Source organism: Pongo abelii, chromosome 20, assembly GCF_028885655.2.
Source record: "Pongo abelii isolate AG06213 chromosome 20, NHGRI_mPonAbe1-v2.0_pri, whole genome shotgun sequence".
NCBI classification, from domain to species: domain Eukaryota; kingdom Metazoa; phylum Chordata; class Mammalia; order Primates; family Hominidae; genus Pongo; species Pongo abelii.
Genome location: NC_072005.2, coordinates 40,239,600 through 40,261,705, shown reverse-complemented (window position 1 = coordinate 40,261,705; position 22,106 = coordinate 40,239,600). Strand labels below are relative to the sequence as shown.

At 44.4% G+C, this 22,106-nt stretch overlaps 1 protein-coding gene across 1 annotated transcript; it reads right to left on the bottom strand.

Annotated features, from left to right (window-relative positions):
* Nucleotides 1–902: 902 nt before the first annotated feature.
* LOC129051769 (putative uncharacterized protein encoded by LINC00269) lies at nucleotides 903–17,128 on the bottom strand. The gene is made up of 4 exons (XM_063719445.1): nucleotides 16,744–17,128; nucleotides 14,381–14,503; nucleotides 7,096–7,262; nucleotides 903–5,533 (listed from the first exon to the last, which is right to left on the bottom strand). Exon 4 carries the CDS (start codon nucleotides 4,071–4,073, stop codon nucleotides 3,585–3,587), a length of 489 nt encoding a protein of 162 aa, XP_063575515.1. The 5' UTR covers nucleotides 4,074–5,533; nucleotides 7,096–7,262; nucleotides 14,381–14,503; nucleotides 16,744–17,128; the 3' UTR covers nucleotides 903–3,584.
* Between the last annotated feature and the right edge of the window lie 4,978 nt (nucleotides 17,129–22,106).

Sequence of the window (22,106 nt, the reverse complement as noted above, 5' to 3'; positions counted from 1 at the left end):
ACTGTAGGTTTTTTAGATTACAAGTTTCTCCATGTCAACACTGAGAACCAGATGACAAGTGACAGAGGTACCCATGTGTCCTTAAAAAATTCTTTTGTGGGTATAGATGTAATATATGGGGCCACTACCAATGCAGTACTACTTTATACAAAATGATTGATAGGGAATTGTTTGGATAATATGATGTCTAACTCCAGAAGGTAGAGACTTTGGTTAAGAATTTCAAGGGAGACATTTCTTTCCTTTTAATCTTTTCCACCAACATCCAAAGCCTCCACAGATATGCCTCTTCATCATTCTTACCAGGCAGGTTTTAGTTTTCCTAATTTACTCAATGAATGTGGTGTCTTTTGGAAATCTCCACTTTGTGTAAGAATTGTCAAGCTAATTAAGCCTTGTGTGCTTGGTTAGCACCCCTATCTTTATTGAAGCACTTATCACAATAGCTAAGATATGGAATCAATCTAAATGTCCACTAACAGATAATGGATAAAGAAAATGGGTTATATATACACAATGGAATACTATTCAGTCGTTAAAAAAATAAAACCATGTCATTTGTGGCAAAGAGCCTGGAGAACATTGTGTTAAGTGAAATAAGTCAGGCACAGAAAGATAAATACCACATGTTCTCCCTCAGATGTGGGAACTAAAAGAAATTAACAAAATGGGCAAAGAAATTAACACAATCTTACATCTTTTAGCAAACTGGGAATTAGAGGATATGTCTTCTGAGTGATTAAGTGCATGTGCCACAAACTTTCACTCAATACCGTGTTGAATACTTTTCCCCTAAGATCAGGGACTGGCAAACTATGTCTACATCTCTACTTTTTCTCAACATTTTACTGGAGGTTATAGCAAATATAAGGGTAAGAAATAAAAATAAAAGGCATACAGGATAAAAAGGAAGAAGCAAAATTCTCTTTATTCATAGAAAACATGACTGTGTACATAGAATATCCTAAGAAATTTACAAAGAAACTACTAAAAGTAAAGAGTGAATTTAGCAAAGTTCCAGCATACAAGGTGAATATATAAAAATCAACTGTATTTTCCAGTAGTGAATACTGAAAACTAAAATGTAAAAGATACCATTTATGATAGCATACAAAAAACTTATAAAACACATAAGGATAAATTAGTAAATACTGTACAACACTTATACACTGAAAATCACAAAAGAGGCAAATTTTTCTGTAAAGGACCAGATAGTAAATATTATAGGCTCTGCAGATTGTATATGGTCTCTGTTGCATATTTTCCTCTGTTTTTCTTCCTTTCTTCCTTTCCTCTTTTCTACAAACTTTGAAAACTCTTATCACCATTCTAAGGTTATTGGCATTACAGAAACAGACTGGAAAGAATTCAGCTCATGAACTGTAATTCATCAACCCCAACCACAAAATAGTCTCTGAGAGAAAATTAAAGCGTTCTAAAGGCCGGGCGCAGTGGCTTACACCTTTGGGAAACCGAGGTAGGTGGATCACCTGAGGTCAGGAGTTCGAGACCAGCCTGACCAACATGGTGAAACCCCGTGACTACTAAAAATACAAAATTAGCTGGGCATAGTGGTGCATGCCTGTAGTGCCAGCTGCTCGAGAGGCTGAGGCAGGATAATCACTTGAACCCGGGAGGTGGATGCTATAGGGAGCTGAGATTGCACTATTGCACTCCAGCCTGGGCAACAAGAGTGAAACTCTGTCAAAAAAAAAAAGAGTTCTAAATATAAGGAACTATTTACCATCCTGATAGAGTGCACTATTTGATATCAGTAAATTGCCAATTTCAGCCAGGATCCTGAAAAGTAGGTCTATGGAATTGTCACAAGAGATGTTGGTGTCCTTGGAGCATAAGGCTCTTAAGACAGAGTGTATCTTGCACCTAAGTGGTCTCCTGTCCTGTACCTGGGAGAAGCTAGTTCACAGACAGCTGTGTGGTTTGTGCAAGACTCATTTAGCAGAGAAATGCCCAATATGGTTGTGCTGACAATTGGTGCTCTCTACCCTGCATCTTCTGATGCAGGCAGTGAACGCTCTCATGACTGGTGTACCATGGTGCTAAGTACCCTAAGGACTATTTAAAAATGTAAATACGTGACACACATGATGAGGCATCACCACTGTCAGGTGATCAATGGATAAACTCTGGAATCAGACAGTCTGAGTCAAATCCTGACTCTCCCTTACGCCCACATGGGTGACCTGAGGAAGGTGCAAAGTCCTAAATGCTGTTTGCAATTTGAAAAATTTGTTAAAGGAGGGAAAATCTGCTTGCCTGGAAGGGATGGTATGGGGTGCAGGACCTGGGAAGATTGGGGTGCCAAGTACCCATCTCAGAAACCATCACAGCCCAGCTGGACTCACACCTCATGCCTATGGACCCACACCTTCCTGGGTGGCCACAGAGAAGATATGCCTGTTCCAGGACTTGAGAGGCCCTAGAGGGATCCCTGGAGGAAACAGTGTGTGGTAACCCTGAGCTACCATATGGGAAGGGGACATTGTGGGGGTAAACTAGTGTCCTCTGCAGAGGTTGTCTGAAAGGAAGAGGTCAGGGCAAATCACACCCCACACTGCTTGGTCTCTCCTCCCCATCAGAGCACGCGTCTTGCAGCTGCAGCCCTGCTGGGCCACCTGGGTGCACCAGTAATGACATAAGACAGAGTTGATCCCTGCTGGCCACACCCCACCTCTCCTACCCTGACTTCCTGCGAGCCAGGGCCCCATCCTGGCAGGATCTAGGGCGCTCTGACCTCTGACCTCCAATAACCCCAGAGAAAAGGGCTAGGAGACTCACAGGCACTAGTTGCTGCCCCTAGGTTAGATGCTGAGGAGCCTGCAGACCTGGCGATCTGGGGGTGACAGTTATGTGGGGTCCTATAATACACAGTCCTGAATGCTTTTCCATGTCATCGGGCACGCCTGGTGCCAAGAACCTGCAAAGAGCATGAGCTGTCTCAAGCTCTCAAAAGTCCTGCTGGGATTCCCCTTTGCCCTTTGGTGCCTTGTCTTCCCTCTCTGCTCTAGCACACCCTTTCTCTGGTGTGTGTTCCAATGACATGTCACAAACATCCAGCATGGTTTGCCTTGGAGGAACATGCAGCTAGGAGACCTCTCCAAATTTCTTACTAGACTCTCAGTGTCAGACAGCACACAAACTGCTCTTCACGGACAACTTCCTCAGTAAGCCTCACCCTGCCTGGCCCCTGGGCCACCATCCTCCTTTTTCTCCCTGCCCTCTCCATTCCTGCTTCTGGCAGGAATCCTCCTGCTGCACCTGTGCATCTTCTGAACACAGTTCCTGGGAGCAATACGGTCACCTTTACCCCCTAGGTTTAGATCACCCCTGAGAGGCCTTATGCAACCCAGCAAGCTCAGTGTTTACATCAGAAGGGGGCCTCCCCTTGGTGTCATGCCAGGGCTCTCAGAAAGACAGCACTGTACGCTTGCACCTCAAAGAAGTGCAGCCACTTAGGAAAAGTACGGCTCCAACCTGCAGGAGGAAACTGACTTCTCTTCCTGTCACTCTCTGAGTGACATCTGCGCTCTTTCAATAGCAGGAGCGCCATATGGGCCATCTGATCACTCCCCCGATCCTTGCTTAAAAGAGACTGAGGGCCGGGCATGGTGTCTCACGCCTGTAATCCCAGCACTTTGGGAGGCTGAGGCGGGCAGATAACCTGAGGTCAGGAGTTCGAGACCAGCCTGGCCAACATGTTGAAACCCCATCTCTACTAAAAATACAAAAATTAGCTGGGCGTGGTTGCGCACACCTGTAGTCCCAGCTACTAGGGAGGCTGAGGCAGGAGAATCACTTGAATCCAGGAGACAGAGGTTTGCTTGAACCCAGGAGACAGAGGTGGAGGCAGGAGAATTGCTTGAACCTGAGAGGTGGAGGCCTGAGGCAGGAGAATGGCATGAACCCTGGAGGCGGAGCTTGCAGTGAGCCAAGATCGCGCCACTGCACTCCAGCCTGGGCGACAGAGCAAGACTCCGTCTCAAAAAAAAAAAAAAAAAAAAAAAAAAGGGGGAATCAAGAGAAAGGGCCACCGCAGCAGTGCCATGCACCATCAATATCTAAGCCCCTTTGGGTAGTGGCAGCTTTGCAGTCATTGTGTCTGTCCCAAACCCTGGCTCCTTGTCAGGGGGCATTGAAATGTGCAGAAGGGCTGAGAACACTCAGAACCACAACTTATTCTAGGAGGGGCTTAGACCTGAGCACCAGGTCCTGCCAGCCTATAGTATCCCTGTTGCAATGAGGGAAGATCAGCTCTACGGAGCAGAAATCTGTTCTGGGAGCCCTTTCCTTCCTGGCTACAGAGTGACTGAGGCCCACCCAGCCAAAGCATACCTATTACTATTGAAGGAGATAGCATCGCTAAGAAGGAGCATGTATCAGAATAAACTTCTGTTCCTCCTTGTGTTCGGATCACCCGGGTCCCATCCTGCTAGAGCACATCAGTTGGATGGGCGTCTCTATAACGGTGCTGGGGATAATTCTGTTGCTGTCTATAGTCAGACCACCTGGGACACACCTGGCCAGAATGCATCGGTAGCCTTGAGGGTTCCGACACCACACTTGTGCTTAGAGGCCCTCTTGTGTCCGCCTACATGCAAAGCACCTGGGCTCCACTTGTTCAGAGCACATGTGTTGCAATGGGAGGGCACATCACAACTGTGACAAAGAGTCCTCTTTCTGCACCTCGTCAGAGCATTTGGGGCCCACCTGGCTAATAAACACATGTTCCTACTTTCTATCAGGCACCCATGGGAGCACATGTGCTACTGTTGGAGGGGCTGACACCACACTTGTGGTTGGAGATGCTACTGTTTATGAATCCAGTTCAGAGCACCACAGACCTTCCAGCCCCGGGCATACATTGGTACAGTGGGAGGGGACACCACCATACCTGTGTTTGGGAACATTTCCATACCCACCATCATTCAGAGAACCTGGGACGCTTATGGCCAGAGCACATCTGTTGTAGTCAGAGGAGGGCAACATCATAAACTTAGAGGAAGACACTTTTAGTCTCCCTTTCAGTCCAAACTCCTGGAGCGTAAGCCAGGGAGTCTACCCCTTTTGACTTTGTAGGAGCCAACATCACTGAGAAAATACTTGTGCTTCAGGTAGAGTAAATGTCCCTCTGTGGTGGGCACAGCAAATGGCAGCCTTGTTTTTGACCCTGCCCCCGCCCCCAAGCCCCCATCACCTGCCCAGGTCTTCACAGAAGATGGAAGTACTGGATTGCCAACCTATTCATTTTTCTCTAGTGAAAGAACCAGGAACTCAGTGCCTAAGAAGCAAAATCTTCTTGTAGAAATGGCAGTGGGTGGCCACTGTCCACCATGAAAGAACCTTACTCTGCTGGAAAGGCTCAACCCATTCTAATTATGTCAGACTCAACCTGCTCTTCCTCCTCCTCTAGCAAGCTTAAGCTGAGCACCTCGAAGGGCTTCTTTTTATGTTGAAAGGCACGGGTTTGGATGGCGGTTCATCAGAGGTCAATACCCCAGTTTGAGAAAGTCCACTGTGGGGAGGAAAGAGAGACTTGTAAGTACCAACTGTGCTCCACTCTGGTTTTGTCTGTAAGCCTGGAAGACCCAAGCTCTGGGACAGTTTCCTTCTAGTCTTGGGACTGGTAGCACCTCTGGCAACTCCCACCCCTCTGCGGGCAAGCTGTTCCTTTTCTTTTAACCTATTTGTCTCCATGGTCCTTTCACTTGCTTTTCCGGATTAAATATCTAAAGCCTCCTTCATGTTAATGAGTCTCTGCTCTGAGGTCTTCACTTTTAGGCCAGTCTAGAAGGAAGGATGCCTTCTATGAATGGTGACAGGTTGAGCCAGACTTGACATTTCAAAATTTTCTGTGGCTCAGCTAATGTGATATGGAAGTAGCACACTCTAGGACTGTTTGTGCTGACTTCTGACGTCTCTGATGAGAGTGTGAGGATATCAGCCCAGGAGGAGGCGAGGTCCAGAGAAAGAGAGACCAGGACATGCCCTTGCCACCTCCCTCTGTGCTTCCCCTACACCATCTGACCTCCCTGAAGGTCAGATCCTCCCTGCTGTGTGACAGGAAACCACACTTTACTGTTTTCATCTTTTAAAAATGTTTGAATATCTTTTCTGTGTCTTTTTTAAAAAATTAGATTGGGGCCAGGCATTCCACCATGAAATACAAATAAAGCCCTGAGGCCGGTTGAGGTGGCTCACGCTTGTAATCCCAGCACTTTGGGAGGCCGAGGTGGGGTGGATCACCTGAGGTCAGGAGTTCAAGACCAGTCTGGCCAACATGGTGAAACCCCATCTCTACAAAAATACAAAAATTAGCCAGGCGTGGTACCATGTGCCTATAATCCCAGCTGCTTGGGAGGCTGAGGCAGAATTGCTTGAACCCTGGAGGCGGAGGTTGCAGTGAGCCAAGATCGTGCCACTGCACTCCAGCCTGGGTGACAGAGCAAGACTCCATCTCAGAAAAATAAACAAACAAATAAATAATACAACCCTGAGCCCTCTGACCGACTGAACAGACCTCTCTTGGCCAAGGTGACCCCCCAAAAACTAAAAACTAAGTTTCCCGGCCATAAGGAGATGGGAAATTGCGCCTCCGTATACCCCTTCCTCACTAACTGTTACCAGGTTTTTTGTTTGTCTGTTTCCTAAATTAAACAGAAGCAAGCCCTGGAAAAACAAAGAATGGAACACCCCTCCTCTGACTTCAACCAACTGCCTGCTGCTGCAGCCTGACTCCCAGTCCTTTTTGTGGTTTTAAGGTGACAAACTGACCAGGCTACAAAGTATCCAACCATGGGCTGGTTCTGGCTGGTTCACCGAGGCTGTATACAAAGTGCCTTCGTGTCCTGTGTTTCACCTTTTAACATACAGAGCCTAATTTTACTGCATTTTAATGTTAAATATCCATTCGAAGGTGAACATGAGATGTATGTAACACATATGTTTGCTTATCAAGCACACATATGACCCCCCTTCATGAACATTCATAGTTCCCCCTGTGACCTGCTGAATATGTCTGTTTAGCCAACCTGTTTGGCATAAAACTCCTATCCCACCCTATCTCCCTCAAAGTACCTGTTTGTGGTCTCAGCTGGAGGTGCCACTTCCCAGCCTGCAGTCTGCAACCCTTCTCAAGAAATAAAGTCCTCTTTTCCAAGTTTACGGGTCTCATATTTTTAGTTGACACCCCCAAGTTGGTGCTTCACATGGAGAGGATAGGTTTGGCATCCAGCCTCTTGGGCCTGCAAGAAGAATGAAAGAAAGAGTTCATGCCACGGGGTAATTACTGAAACATTTTAAGTCTAGGATAAAATATATGACTCAAAAGTTGTTATCATACTCCTTTAAAAAGTCTTACAAAAAATTATTTTCAGGCCGGGCACAGTAGCTCATGCCTGTAATCCCAGCCTTTGGGAGGCCAAGGCGGGTGGATCACCTGAGGTCAGGAGTTTGAGACCAGCCTGGCCAACGTGGTGAAACCCCATCTCTACTAAAAATACAAAAAATTAGCTGGGTGTGGTGGTGGGTGACTGTAATCCCACCTACTCAGGAGTCTGAGGCAGGAGAATTGCTTGAACCCGGGAGGCAGAGGTTGCAGAGAGCCGAGATCGCGCCACCGCACTACAGTCTGGGCAACAAGAGCGAAACTCCCTCTCAAAAAGGAAAAAAAAGAAAGAAAAATAAATATTATTTTCAAGTAAGTACCTGGATTGGGCCTATGTGGGAAAAGATACAGTTTGTCCCTATTTAAACCACTAAAATCTCAAGTTGCAAAAGTTGCCACTCCACCCAACCCATGGCTGATCATAGAGTCAGGCTGAGTCTAAACTAGACTTCATTGTTGAAAATTCTATAATTTCTAAGGCATTTTATAACCCAGGAAAACCACCTTCAGATGGAGGAAAGACGGAAAACCCAAGAATTTCTGCCAGCTTCTTATGTATTATTTTATTAAACATTTACTTAGTGATGAACCTGCTCTAGACACTGTGCTAGTCACTGGTGAGATAGGGTTCAAAGACATTTCTTGACCTACAAGAACTTACAGTCTAGTAGGAGAGACAGATGCATACCAAAAATTTAAACAGGACTTCGTGCTAGGGATCGGAGAGCAGGTAAGAAGGACATAGTATTACATACGGGAGAGAAGGAACTTTAATTGCACCTCAAGAAGCAGGAGGAAGCCTCTAGGTAGAGCGGGGCTATTTTCACATCAAGGAAATATTATGTGAAAAGTCAAGGAAGCCAGAGAGGCTGTGAGCCTGTGGGACACCAGGAAGGTAGTCAGGTGCAGCTGGAGAATGAAGTCAAGCCTGGAGTGTACGGCTGTAATGATCAGCAGGGGCCAGATAACGGACAAATTAATGTATCGTGATAGGCACTTGTCGGTCATCCTGAAAGTATGCAGAGTCACGAAAGGAGTGAAAGCAAAGAAGTGAAATGATGATATGTAGATTTTAGAAACATTCTTTTACTTCCTTGGAAGGAAGAATCCAATGGGTGCTAGAACAGAGGTAAAGGGGCTCCGGGGGTTCTTTGCATGGTCAAAGCAAAGATGAGACAATGAGCTCCCATTCTAGAGGAGCTGAGAGTGGCTGGAGAGGAAGTAGCAGAAGAGGGAAGTGAGATGAGTAACTGCCACACACAACCAGGGCGACTCTAGCCACTTGCCTTAGACAAATGGACATGCATTGTTTTGGTAGGGTGAGTTCAGCTTTCAATAGTGTTCGGTTTTTAATAGTGTGAAACCCTGTGAATGAATCAGTAGTATTCAGAAGGCAGTTGACTCATTTATTTGTCAATTTGCCATATTTATTGAGCGTCTGGGATGAGCTGGGACCTATTATAAGTAACAGCAAAAATGTAAGCAGAGCTTACATTCGAGTCGGGGGGTGGGGGAGAAAATAAACAACAATCGTAATCACATGTAAATGATGTGGCAATTTAGCTGGTAACACATGTTATGAAGAATAAAATTGCCTATGGAGGTTTGACACTTGGAGTAAGGAGAAGCAGAAGTCTCAGTGTGCACGTGGAAGACAGGACAACCTCACTAGGAAGGTGAGTTTTGAGCAAGGTCTAGAAGGGGGCCATCAAGTGACCCACACAGACACGTGAAGGAAGAACACTGGAAATAGCAGAAGTAGCCACTGCAAAGGATCGAAGCGAGGATGCCTGGCATCCTCGTGGGGCAGTCAGTAAGCTGATGGGGCTGTGGTCAGCACGAGAGAGAGTGGGGGCGAGGAGAGCAGAGAGGGATGGGGACACACAAAATGGGGAGGACCTTGTAGGTTGTCATTATAAAGTGATGACATCCTCAGAGATGTGAATGACTGGAGGGCTTAAAGCATAGGACAGCATGATCTGCCGTAGGTTTTAAGCGGGTGATTTTGGTTGCTTGGATGAGCATGGAGGCTGAGAGACCAGTTAGGAGGCTGAGCCCCTAAGGTGGAGGGTAATGATGGCTTGGACACACAATAGCAGTGGGGCGCATGAGAAGTGGATTGTGCACATTCACTTTGGATTGTGTACATGTATCAAAGTATTGTTGTGGAATTGAATGACGGGAGTGTGTGAGAGAGAAAGGGTCCAGGAATTTGCTGTTCTGGGAGGGGGAAATTTTTTCTCATTAATGAATACTTGATCACAGGGACTATGGAAACAAATCACACAGATGGCATCCAAAAATAAGAAGAGAAGTTTGGGCACAGTGGCTCATGCCTGTAATCCCAGCACTTTGGGAGGCCAAGGCGGGTGGATTGCTTGAGCCCAGGAGTTTAAGACCAGTCTGGGAAACATGGCAAAACTCCATCTCTACAAAAAAATACAAAAATTAGCCAGGTGTGGTGGCATGCACACCTATAGTTCCAGCTACTCAGGAGGCTGAGACAGGAGGATCAGTTGAGCCCAGGAGGTGGAAGTTGTAGTGAGCCATGACTGTGCCACTGCACTCCAGCTTGGGTGATAGCAAGACCCTGTCTCGAAAAAAATAAGAAGGGAGAAAACAGAGGAATGATGGACTCCTCCTCCTCTTTCTCCTCCTCAAACATGCGGTTGAGATCTAGGACCATTGGCTGTGTGTATGCGAGAAATGCGACATCTTCACCTCAGACAGTTATGAAAGCAAATTCCAGATGGATTCAAAAAACAAGATTTTCAAAAAATTATAAACGTCTTAGAACAAAATGTAAGAGACCCTGATTAATTCCTTGGGCTACAAAGGAGATTTTAAGAATAGAAAGATTATAAAATAAGATACTGAGAAACGAGATTGCATCAAAAGAAAATTTATTATCTGGAAACTATAAACGAGATTAACAGAAAAACCACAGACTTAAAACTTTTGCCCCAAAAGTATTTAATTCAGAAAATAAATAGGCAAGCCATAAGCTATAAACTGGGAAAATTATTGGCAAAACACATATCTAGCAAAGGACAAGTGTGCAAAATCTATAAAGAACTCCTATAGGTCAACTATAAAATACCCAGCCACATAATAAATGGGCAAAATATTTGAATAATTCTCCTATAAAGAAGCATCATAAAACAAGCACATGTAAAAGTATTCAACATAATTTGTCATTAGAGAAATGAAAATTTAAAACAACGATACACCACTACACAGCCACCGAAATGGATAACGTTTAAAAGGTATCCAACCCAGGTATCCAAATGTTGGCAGGCATATGGAGTACCTGGAACTCTTCTTCATTTCTGGAGAGAATATAAAATTGTAAAACCACTTTGGAAAAAAGTTCATACGGTTTCTCAGAAAACTACACATATATCTAGTCTGACTGAGCAATTTCATTCCTAAGTATTAACCTGAGAGAAATAAAAACACATGGACACAGAATCACTTGCACTAGAAAAGTTCACAGCAGCCTTATTCATAATATGTAAAACCTGGAAGTACCTCAGATGTCCATTTATATAGAAAGCAAAAACAAACCATGGTGCGTTCATACTCAGATATCAAAATGAATGAATTCCTGATAACAGGCAACAACATGGATGGATCACAGAAACATGATGCTGAATGAAAGACATCTTAAGGCCTGAGAACAGTACATAATGTATGCTCCCATTTATATGAAATTATAGAGCAGCCCAAACCTGTAATGAAAACAATTCCTGCAGCATTGAAGAGAGGGATGTCTTCGTTCATTTTTGTGTTGCTATAAAAGAATACCTGAGGCTGGGTAATTTATAAAGAAAAGAGGTTTCTTTGGCTCACAGTCCTGCAGGTTGTATAAGAAGGATGATGCCAGGATCTGCTTCTGGTGAGGGCTTTAGGCTGGCAAAGAGGAGCTGGCACATGCCAAGATCACTTGGCAAGAGAAGAAATGAGAGAGGAGGGGAGGAAGGTGCCAGGCTGTTTTTAACAATCAGCTCTCGCAGGGCTTAATAGAGTGCGAACTCACTCATCACTGTGAGGAAAGCTCCAAGACATCATGGGGGCTCCAACCCCATGACCCAAACACTTCCCATCAGGCTCCACCTCTAACACTGGGGATCACATTGCAACATGAGATTTGGAGGGGTCAAGCAAACCAAACTATAGCATGGGGGAGTCTGATGTGGGGGGTCAGGGCAGCCCCTCCCATAAGTGATCTTCTCACAGGGTGAAGATCTGAGCTGTTGTCTCCCTGTGCTGACCAATCTGCTCTGGAGAAAGGGGATCTGACTGATCTGACGGGGTCAGGGTCCCAGTGTCCCACACATGGGTCCCAGGAGTTGGAGTTTCATTGCACATGAACTTCTCATCAGGGTATATTGCAACAGATGCTCTGACAAGGTCTGCATGTTATCAAGACTTCTCTGCATCTAAGCTTACTGACTGCTTTTTCTTCCTGCCTTACCCCCTGCCCAGCACCCCCACTGCTTGCCTTCCTATTATCCACCATACCCCTTCCTTAGCATTAATCTTTTCTAAATGAATTGTCTAAAATACATTACAAACTACCATAGCAGTTATGAACAAAAGTTTTGGAAATGGAGAGTGGCAATAATTGTACATCAATATAAATGTACTTATTGCCAGTGAACTGTACATTTAAAAATTGTTAAAATGGTAAATTTTATGTTGTTTATACACAATATAAAACCATTATGTTACATAAGTGAGTCCAGCCACAAAGAACCACATAGTCTATCTCTGCCCTAATTATCATCAATTTCATCTACTGCAATAGCAGTTGCCTATAAAACAATCAACGACGTTAGCATGATGTTGTGACTGCCTTTGCATCAAATGTTTTTTTTTTTCAGATGAACCTTTTGGAGGTAAAATTTACATGAAAAAATGCATCTGTTTTATGTTCGCTAAGTTTTAACAAATATGTACACTCAAGGCCCCACCATAATTCAGGTACAGACCATTTCCATCATTCTAAAAAATCTCCTTATGCTTCTTTGTTGTTAGTTCCTCCACATATCTAACCACAAACAACAATTTATCCACTTGCTGACATTTCATATTAGTCTTGCTATTTCTAAAATTTGTTATACACGGAATCAGAGTATGCAGTTTTGGGTGTGGGTACTTGATAAGCATAATGGTTTTAAGATGTGTCTGTGTGGTTGGATAAATGTCAAGTTCATTCTATACTCTATTTCCCAGTAGTACCCCATGTTCATAGTGGCATCATCCACAACAGCCAAAAGCTGGAAACAACCCAGGTATCCAGCAATGTAGAAATGGGGAAACAAAACATATAATGGCATATTATTCAGCCTTAAAAGAAAGGAAATTCTAATACATGCTACAATATGGATAAAACCTGAAAAAAACTATGCCAGGTAAAATAATCTGGACATAGAAGGACAAATGTATCATTCTACTTATATGATATACCTGGAATAGGCAAATTCATAGAAACAGAATAGTGGTTACCAGAGATGTGGGGAATGTGTGCTGGGGAGTTATTGTTTAATAGGTACAGAGTTTCAATTTAGGATGATGAAAAAGTTCTGGAGGTGAATAGTGGCGATGGTTATACAACAATATAAATGTACTAAATGCCAGTGAATTGTACATAAATTGTTAAAATGGTAAATTTTGTGTTATGTATATGCCATATAAAACCATTATAATACATGAACGAATCCAGCCAGAAAGAACCACATAGTCTATGGTTTCATACAGGAAATGTCCAGAGTAGGTAAACTCAAAGAGAGAAAGTCGATTAATGCTTGCCTAGAACTGGGAGGTGTGGGGGTATTAGAAGGTGATGGCTAAGGTGTACAAAGATTCTTTTTGGGGTGATGAATATTTTACAAAATTGTGTTGATGGTTGCACATTTCTGTGAATACACTAATAGCCATTGAATTCTATACTTCAAATACATGGATTGTATTGTACATGAATTATCTCTCAAAAAAGCTATTAGAAAAGAATCAGCCGATACAATTCATCTAAATAGTTGTGAACAAACTAATTGAAAAAAGCTAACATTCCGTTCAAAAAAATCTTTCAGCAAAGTAGGAAGTGGACAGAATTTCCTTATTTCTTTTATGTGATAATGCATTCATTGAAGGAAAAAGAACTTCAGTTAACAGCATACTGAATATTTTCCCCCCAAGATCAGGAAGTAGAAAATGAAGTCCGTTGACTTCTCTTGGATTCAATATTGTATCGGAGGTTGTAGCAAATGTAGAGGATAAGAAAAATTAAAATCATACAGATTTAAAAGGAAAGGGTAAATTACTCAATGCACAGAAATCCTGATTGTGTATGCAGAAAATCCTATAATCCATGTATAAAAAATTATAAAAAGTAAGGTGTGAATTTAGCAAGGTGCCAGTATACAAGATCAATATATATAAAACAATTATTTTTCTGTAAACTACCGTATACCAATACACGTACAAATGTGTATGTGTGTGTGTATCAGCTGGTGGAGTGAAGAATTAATATTGGTAAGTTGTCCATTTCAGCCAGAATCCAGAAATCTGGTCCATGGCAGCAGTCCCCAACCTTTTTGGCACCAGAAACTGGTTTCGTGGAAGAAAATTTTTCCATGGGTAGCGGGGAGATGGTTTTGGAATTAAACTATTCTCAGGCATTAGATTCTCATAAGGAATGCCAAACCTAGATCCCTCGCATGTGCAGTTCACAATAGGGTTTGCACTCCTATGAGCATCTAATGCCGCCGCTGATCTGACAGGAGGCGGAGCTTAGGCGGTAATACCTGCTCACCTGCCACTCACCTCCTGCTGTGCGATCCAGTTCCTAACAGGCCACAGCCAGTACTGGTCTGTGGCCTGGGGGTTGGGGACCTCTGGTGTATGGAATTGCTACAAGACATATTGGCCTTATAAGACTTTTTTTTAAGACAGCATGGATCGTGCACCTACCTGATCCGCATCTCACGTCCTTGCGCTTGGGGAGAGATCACGCACAGCTAGCCGTGTGGTCGGCTGCAAGGCTAAATTAGAAGAGAAATGCCTGATGGTGTTAATGCTGACAGTTGTTGGTTTCTGCAAATGTAAAAGTAAGAAAGAGAAAGAAAAAGGCATGCAGATTAAAACAGAAGTTAAAGTAGCTTTATTCACATAAACATGATTCATAGAAAACAAAGAAGCTACCAGAAGTCACAAGTGAATTTACCAAGGTCTCAGTATACAAGTCAATATGTATTTTTAAAATGTATTTTCTGTATACCATTGATGAATGATTGAAAACTAAAATTGGAACGATACCATTTACAGTAGTGTTTACAACTCACATAAAATACATAGGAATAAATTAGCAAAAGCTGTGCAAGTTTGACTCACAGAAAACTACAAAACAGTGGTTACAAATTTTCTCTTAAAAACCCAGATAGTAAATATGGTGTTATAGGTTGCTTATGGTCTTTTCCACTTAGTCTCATTTTTATATTTTTAGACCCTTAATTTTTTCTTTTTCTTTGAGACAGAGTTTCGCTCTTGTTGCCCAGGCTGGAGTGCAGTGGCATGATCTCAGCTCACTATAACCTCTGCCTCCCAGTTCAAGCAATTCTCCTGCCTCAGCCTCTCGAGTAGCTGGAATTACAGGCACCTGCCCCACCACACCCAGCTAATATTTTTTATTTCTAGTAGAGATGGGCTTTCATCACGTTGGCCAGGCTGGTCTTGAACACCTGACCTCAGGTGATCCACCCGCCTCAGCCTCCCAAAGTGCTGGGATTACAGGCGTGAGGCACCGCACCCGGCCAAAAATGTTAACACTGTACTTAGTCACTGGCCTTACAAAAATAGTTCAGGGGCCAATTAGCTTGTTGACCTTGCTACAAAATATTGTTGAGAGAACATCTTAAATCTTAAAAAACCTAAATATATGGAGACATATATCATGCTCCTGTACTGGAAAAGTCAATATTGATAAATTGTCAATATTGCCAGGATCCTGAAAAGTCTTTCTAAAAAAAGAGACAGGCCCAGGTGCAGTGGCTCACGCCTGTAATCCCAGCATTTTGGGAGGCAGGGGTGGGTGGATCACCTGAGGTCAGGAGCTCAAGACCAGCCTGGACAACATGGTGAAACCCCGTCTCTACTAAAAATACAAAAATTAGCCGGGTGTGCTGGTGTGTGCCTGTAATCCCAGCTACTTGGGAGGCTGAGGCAGGACGATTGCTTGAACCCAGGAGGCAGAGGTTGCAATGATCGTAGCACTGCACTCCAGCCTGTGCGACAGAGTAAGACTCCATCTCAAAAATAAAACAAAACAAACAAGACAGGGTCTCGCTCTGTTGCCCAGGCTGTAGTGCAGTTGTGTGATCATAGATCACTATAACCTCATACTCCTGGGCTCAAGTGATCCTCCCACCTCAGCCTCCTGAGTAGCTGGGACTATAGGCATATGTCACCATGCCCAGCTAATTTTATTTTAAAATTTTTTTGTAGAGGCAGGGTCTCACTGTGTTGCTCAGGCTGGTTGCATACTCCTGGTCTCAAGCATTTCTCCTGCCTCAGCCTCCCAAAGTGTTGAGATTATAGGCAGGAGCCACTGTGCCCTGCCATAAAGCTTTTAAATCAGCATGAATCCTGTACCCACCTGATGTACCATCTCCCATCCTTGGCTTTGGGAGAAGATAGGCCACAGGGACCTTCATGGTTTGCTGCAAGCTCAATGAGAATAGAAATGCCCAATGGGGATTTGCTTGTGAGCAGCAGTCCCAGGTCATCTTCAGAGGCGACCAAGGCCCCATTGTGGCCAATGGCCAAGATCTGAGTTGAACCAAAAAGGAGAGACTTCCTAGTGGGCCACGTAAGTGCTCATTATATGTGTGCCATGGACTAAGGACAATAAAAAATGGTAATACGTGATGTGTCCATAAATACAGTCAGGCAGCCTGGGTCAAATCCTGGAGGGTCACTACCAGGGACTAGGACTTAAATGCTGTTTTACCAAATTTGTAAAAACAAGCGAAGAGAGCCTGCCTCCCAGGAAGAGATGAGGTTGGGTGCAGCATCCAGGCAGGTCAGGCCACAGGTTTCTCTTCTCGGAAACCTTCACAGCCCAGCAGGTCACGCCCCAGGCTCAAGTCTCTCCAGGGGGGCCACAGAGAAGGCTCCTGACACCAGGACTTGGAGAGGTGATCAGAGAGGAGCACGAAGGAGGTGGTGGCCTGAGGAGGGGAGAGGGGAAACTGATGTCTTCAGAAGCTGCCTAAAAGGAAGAGGGTCCAGCCTTCTGTACTCCATATTTGCACCCCATGATGGCGTCTCCTCCTCACCTTAGCACCTGCTGCAGCTACTTGGCCTCTTGGGTACATCATTCAGCTCGGGAACCAGCATAGCCCTCTTCCCTCCCCAGCTCCCTCTCCCACATCTGGCACTTCCAGTGAACCTGGTGCTGGGAACACCTGGGCTGCTTCTGTACTCTGGCTCTGAGCAGGCTCTGCCCTCCAGTGACCCCAGGATACACCTGGACTGCTTGCAGAAGCTACGGTCCGGGCCAGGCTTCGCGAAGCCTGCAGACCTGGCTGCTGGTGCCCAACAGCTGCAGTCCTAGCAATGCTCATATCGCGCAGGGGCCGGTCTGGGTCCAAACAGCCGCTACCCGGTGAGCGGAATCCCGAAGCTCGAGAGTCCCCTGCTGGGGCTGGGCCGTTGGACTTCGCCCTTTGCCCTCTGCTGCATTTCTTCGAGCCCTGGCCTCGCGCACCCTTTCTCTCCACTCGTTCTAACGGCGGCTCAACTGCATCGGGCTGAACAGGGTGTGCAGCGCAAAGGCTGCTCTTCACGGGCAACCTCTCCTACCAGCTTCATACGCGCCCCTCGCCCCCCGCCACTGCCCCCAGTGTTCCCCATCTGGTCTGGATCGCCTCGCGGTCCCGGCACAGAGCTCTCCTCGACCTTGCTTGCCCAGGTTTACTGCAGTCCCGCGCCTTTTCGGTTGGACATCACTGCTAGGAGGCGGTGTCTGATTCAGCAGGCTCTGGGCTCCTCTCTGCGGTTCTTACCTTGAATGTGTGCGGAACTCTGGTGTGGAGGTCTCAGGAGCCACTGCTGTCTCCTAGCGCTGCTGGGGTGTTCAGCTGAGTATCTTGGAATGGTAGAGTCCTCCTCCAGGCTGCAAATGACTCCTTTCTGTTTGGGGTTTGAGCAGGTAGTGACCTCTACGAGGCTGGGCCATCCTGTCCTCCCCTCCATCCTTGCCTCAGAAAGACTGAGTTGAAGTCCCCAGGAAAGTGCAGGAAAGGAAAAGCTAAGGCAGAGGGAAAAAGTAGCAAAGGAAGGATGATTAGAGAAGGGCTCCCCCTTCACCCTCATAACAGCGGGAGTGTCTGGAAGATCAACGGTGTCATCTTGTGGTCACTTCCTTCCAGTGCAGTCCTGGACCCCTGAAAGGAAGCCTCTGTTCCAAACACCCAGAAGACACCTTGAGTAAGAAAGCCCAAGCATCTTCTCGGAGCCCATTTGCCGAAGGCAGTGACATCGCCAGCTTATACAGACCTCTTTGGAGGTTGCTGTGGGTTCAGCATGGCTGTCCCGTCCAGTCTTATCTGCGCTCTGCTACTGGAGAGGTAGGTGAAGGAAGATGTTGATGGAGGCCGTTCACCCAGGTCGCCAGCCTCACTAAAGTCAGATAAGACACAGGGAGAAAAAGCTTCCAGACACTCTCTGTCAATAAGGAACTTTCCAAACACATCTGACAGCTGTAAGCTCTGTAACCCCAAATCCCAGTAGTCCTGCTGCTGCCACTGCCACTATTGTTGGGTGGAGGAGAGCTACCTCTGCCCCCTACGTTTCCTGTATAGTCACTGCTGAAGACCTAGGCTTGGAGAAGAGAGGTGAGCACCAGTGGAGCCCCAAGGTGTTGGAGGATAAAACTGAGGCCGCTTCAGACAGCAAGGCCACTCAGCCTGCCTGTTCTTTCTCCCTTTCTGCTGAGAAAATTTCAGACTTCATGACTGTGGCCACTTTCATCATGTGGATCCTGGCTCCTGCCTCCTTAGCAGACACTGATTTAGCTGACCTGTCTGCCAGACCCTCCAATCCTGACTGCCCCTGTACTTAACCCCTCCATGAGATATTGATCATGAAATGAGATGCCCAAATTATAATTCTCCTTTCACCATTCTTGCTGAATCTCCTTCTCCCTTTAAGATTAATAATAATTGTTAGTCCAAGCTGCACCATTTGCAAGCCCCTGCCATTTTACAGACCCTGGTCAAAGTGAAACATTCCATGGGGCCCTGCGCTGTGAGAAACATCCTGCCTAGCCACCTGACTTCCTTATCACATCCTGCTGGGCAAAGGCCCAAGGAACATCTTTATCAACATCCTCCTGGGCAGCAAGCCATACGGCCCAGACCCCTCCTGCCCAGACCTGTAATTACCCCAGCCTGTAAGCAGCAGTGAGCTCTGGCACCAAGCTGGTCCCCTCTCTGCAAATTGTACTGGTAATAAACCTGTGTTGCTGTAGAGCCACCAACTCTCTCTCTCTCCCCTTCCCTTCAAAACCTAACAATCATAATGATAGAATAACAAGGCAAACCACCCAATTAAAAGAACTGGACAAAACATTTGAACAATAATCCCTTTCCAAAAGTTGATTCAGAAATGTTCAATAAGCCCACCAAAAATGTTCAATATTATTAATCATCAGGGAAGTTGCCATCGCACATCCACCAGAATGTCTGTAGGGATGTAAAGCACTTGGAACACTTCTCACTTGCAGTAATAATACAAAATGGTAAAATCACATTGAGAAAATGTCATAAAACTTATTATAAAAGTAAACATACACTTCTTCTTACTCAGCACTTCCATTCTGAATTATTTCCTCGAGAGAAATGAAAAATGTGGAACACTTCTCATTGTAATGATAATATGAAATGGTACAATCACATTGAAAAAATGTCATAAAACTTATTATAAAACTAAACATATACTCATTCTTACTCAGTGCTTCCATTCTGAATTATTTCCTTGAGAGAAATGAAAACATGGAACATTTCTCATTGCAATGATAATATGAACTGGTACAACCACATTGAAAAAATGTAATAAAACTTATTATAAAACTAAACATACACTTATTCTTACTGAGTGCTTCCATTCTGAATTATTTCCTCGAGAGAAATGAAAACATATGTACACAAAAAGGCTTGCATGACACAAAAGGCCTTGCATAGTAGGCAAAATTCATAAAAGCCTTATTCATAATAAGCATAATATGGAAATATCCCTGATAACAATCCACATGAGAATAGAAAATTATGAAGTATTCATATTACTCAGCTATCAAAGAAAATAATCCCGATGACAGACAACAAAAGTAAAAAACTACAACATTCTGCTAAGTGAAAAGAATCCTTGCACAAGAATGCATACTGCATGTCCCTATTTATATGAAAAGCTAGGACAGTCAAAACTAACCTATCCTGGGACAATCCCTGAAGAATTGGAGAGGATTGACTGAACCTAGAGGTGAAACTGGATCACAGCAGTGACCAAATCAGGGCCTTGGGTCGAAATCAAAATACAAAGATAAATCTTTAAATATAAACTGTTTTATTCAGGAAGTGAAAATTGCAATTCAGGGCATACAACTGGGCAGCCTTTTAGAAGAACAAATAGAAGATTAGAGGTTTCATTAAAAGAGCAAAGACAATTTGTTTTGCAAAGACAACTCACTGGCACTAGTAAAGTTTTGGGGAGCTGGCAAGCTCTGATTGGTAAGTGATAGCAGTGGGTAAAAGTAATCATAGAGTCCAGCAGGTTGTTTCAGAAGCTACTACATAAAACCGTTTTTGGGTTACAGCAGGCAATTTCAGCAGCTAGGCTTGCAAAGAATTACATTCTTGGCATGCCCTGAGTGTGTTTTCTCCCCCTGGCCTTCTAATTCTGTTTTAGTTGGGTATAACAAGAATGGCTCAATTTATATAATCAACTTTCACATTTGCCAGCCATAGGAAGCCAGGGCATCCTACCCATAAATGACGCTCTCTCCAAGGGCTGAACTGTTCTCTTCCTGTGCTGACAAACTGCTTCAGGGAGAGGGGATCTGGCTGATCCAACATGGGTCAAAGTCCCACAGTCCAGATATATGTGTCCCAGAAGGTGGGGGGTTCTCATGGTCCGTGGACTTTCCTTCAGAGAATGTTGGAATTGCTCTGAGAAGAGCTAGCGATTTTTACCCCTACATTCACCATGCCTTTTCTGCACACAAGAGTGCTTGTGTCTTTGCTCTCTTCTTGCACTGCTCCTCCCAGCTGATCATCTTCCCATTCTCTGCCATGCCCCTACCTTAACATTGTTTTCTAAATGAAACTTTTTCATGTTTAAAAACTGTTATAACAGTTATAAAGAAAATCTGGCCTTCTCTGCCATTATTATGGCCGGCCAATTTCATCTATGTAGCAAAATCTGTTCATAAAACAATGATTTTAGAATGATATTCTTTCTACCTTTGCTTCGTTTTTTTCAAATCAAGTTTTGGAGGTAAAATTCAGCAATTTCAGGGGCTGGTGAGAAAAAAATTCAGAGTCAGGACCTGCCAATGAAGAGGGCCCCCAAAAAATACTCAGGTTTTCATGTAAAACGTCTGAAAGCCAATATCCCAAAAATAAGGATAACAGGAGAGAGCCAGCCTTCAAAAAGAGTGAAGCATGGCTCTGACTTACATTAATCTCAGAATAAAGTGTGCTTTCCCATCCTAGCTGCCTTCTATATCCAAAGGTAAATCCCTTCGGAGGATTTATAGTAGCATCAGTAGAAACGAAATAAATCTACAAAAGACATACAAATCAACAGGAGAATTACAGAGCTAAATGTGAAAAGTTAAGCAATAAACCTCATAGTAGGCATCAGTGAAAATTTCCATGATATTGGAAGTGATGCTGGGCAGGCAAGCCCCAAATTGGGGCTTAGTTTGGGAGGGTTCTTTGCTTCACCCAGCAAAGAATTCAAGGGTGAGCTGGTGGTGGAAGAAGACAGCTCTATTGAAGAGGCAGTGTTACAGCTCTGTGACTGCTCCTGCAGAGCAGGGTTACTCTATCAGCAGGGCGCACAGGGCAGCAGCTCAGGGCAGTTCTGCAGTCATATTTATATCTACTTTTAATTGCATGCAGATTAAGGGGTGGTTTATGCTGAAATTTCTAGGAAAAGGGTAGTAACTTCTGTGTCATTGGGTCATTGCCATGGAAAGGAGCAGTAATTCCTGCATGTTGCCATGACAAATGTAAACTGACATAGCACACTGGTGGGTGTGTCTGATGGAAAGCTGCTTCCACCCTGACACTGTTTTAGCTAGTCCTCAATTTGCTCCAGTGTCCAAGTCCCGCTTCTGGAGTCGAGTCCTGCATCCTACCTCAGAAGTAGTTGAAAACATATACATGAATGTTCACAGAAGCATTATTTCTTTTTTTTTTTTTTGAAAAAAATAGAGATGGGGGTCTCACTATGTTGGCCAGGTTGGTCTTGAACTCTTGGTCTCAAGCAATCCTCCCTCCTCAGTCTTCCAAACTGCTAGGATTACAGGCATGAGCCACTACACCCAGCCACAGCAGCATTATTATTTCTAATAGCCAAAAACTAAGTCCATTCAAACATCCATCAATAATAGAATGGATAAATTATATTTGTTCAA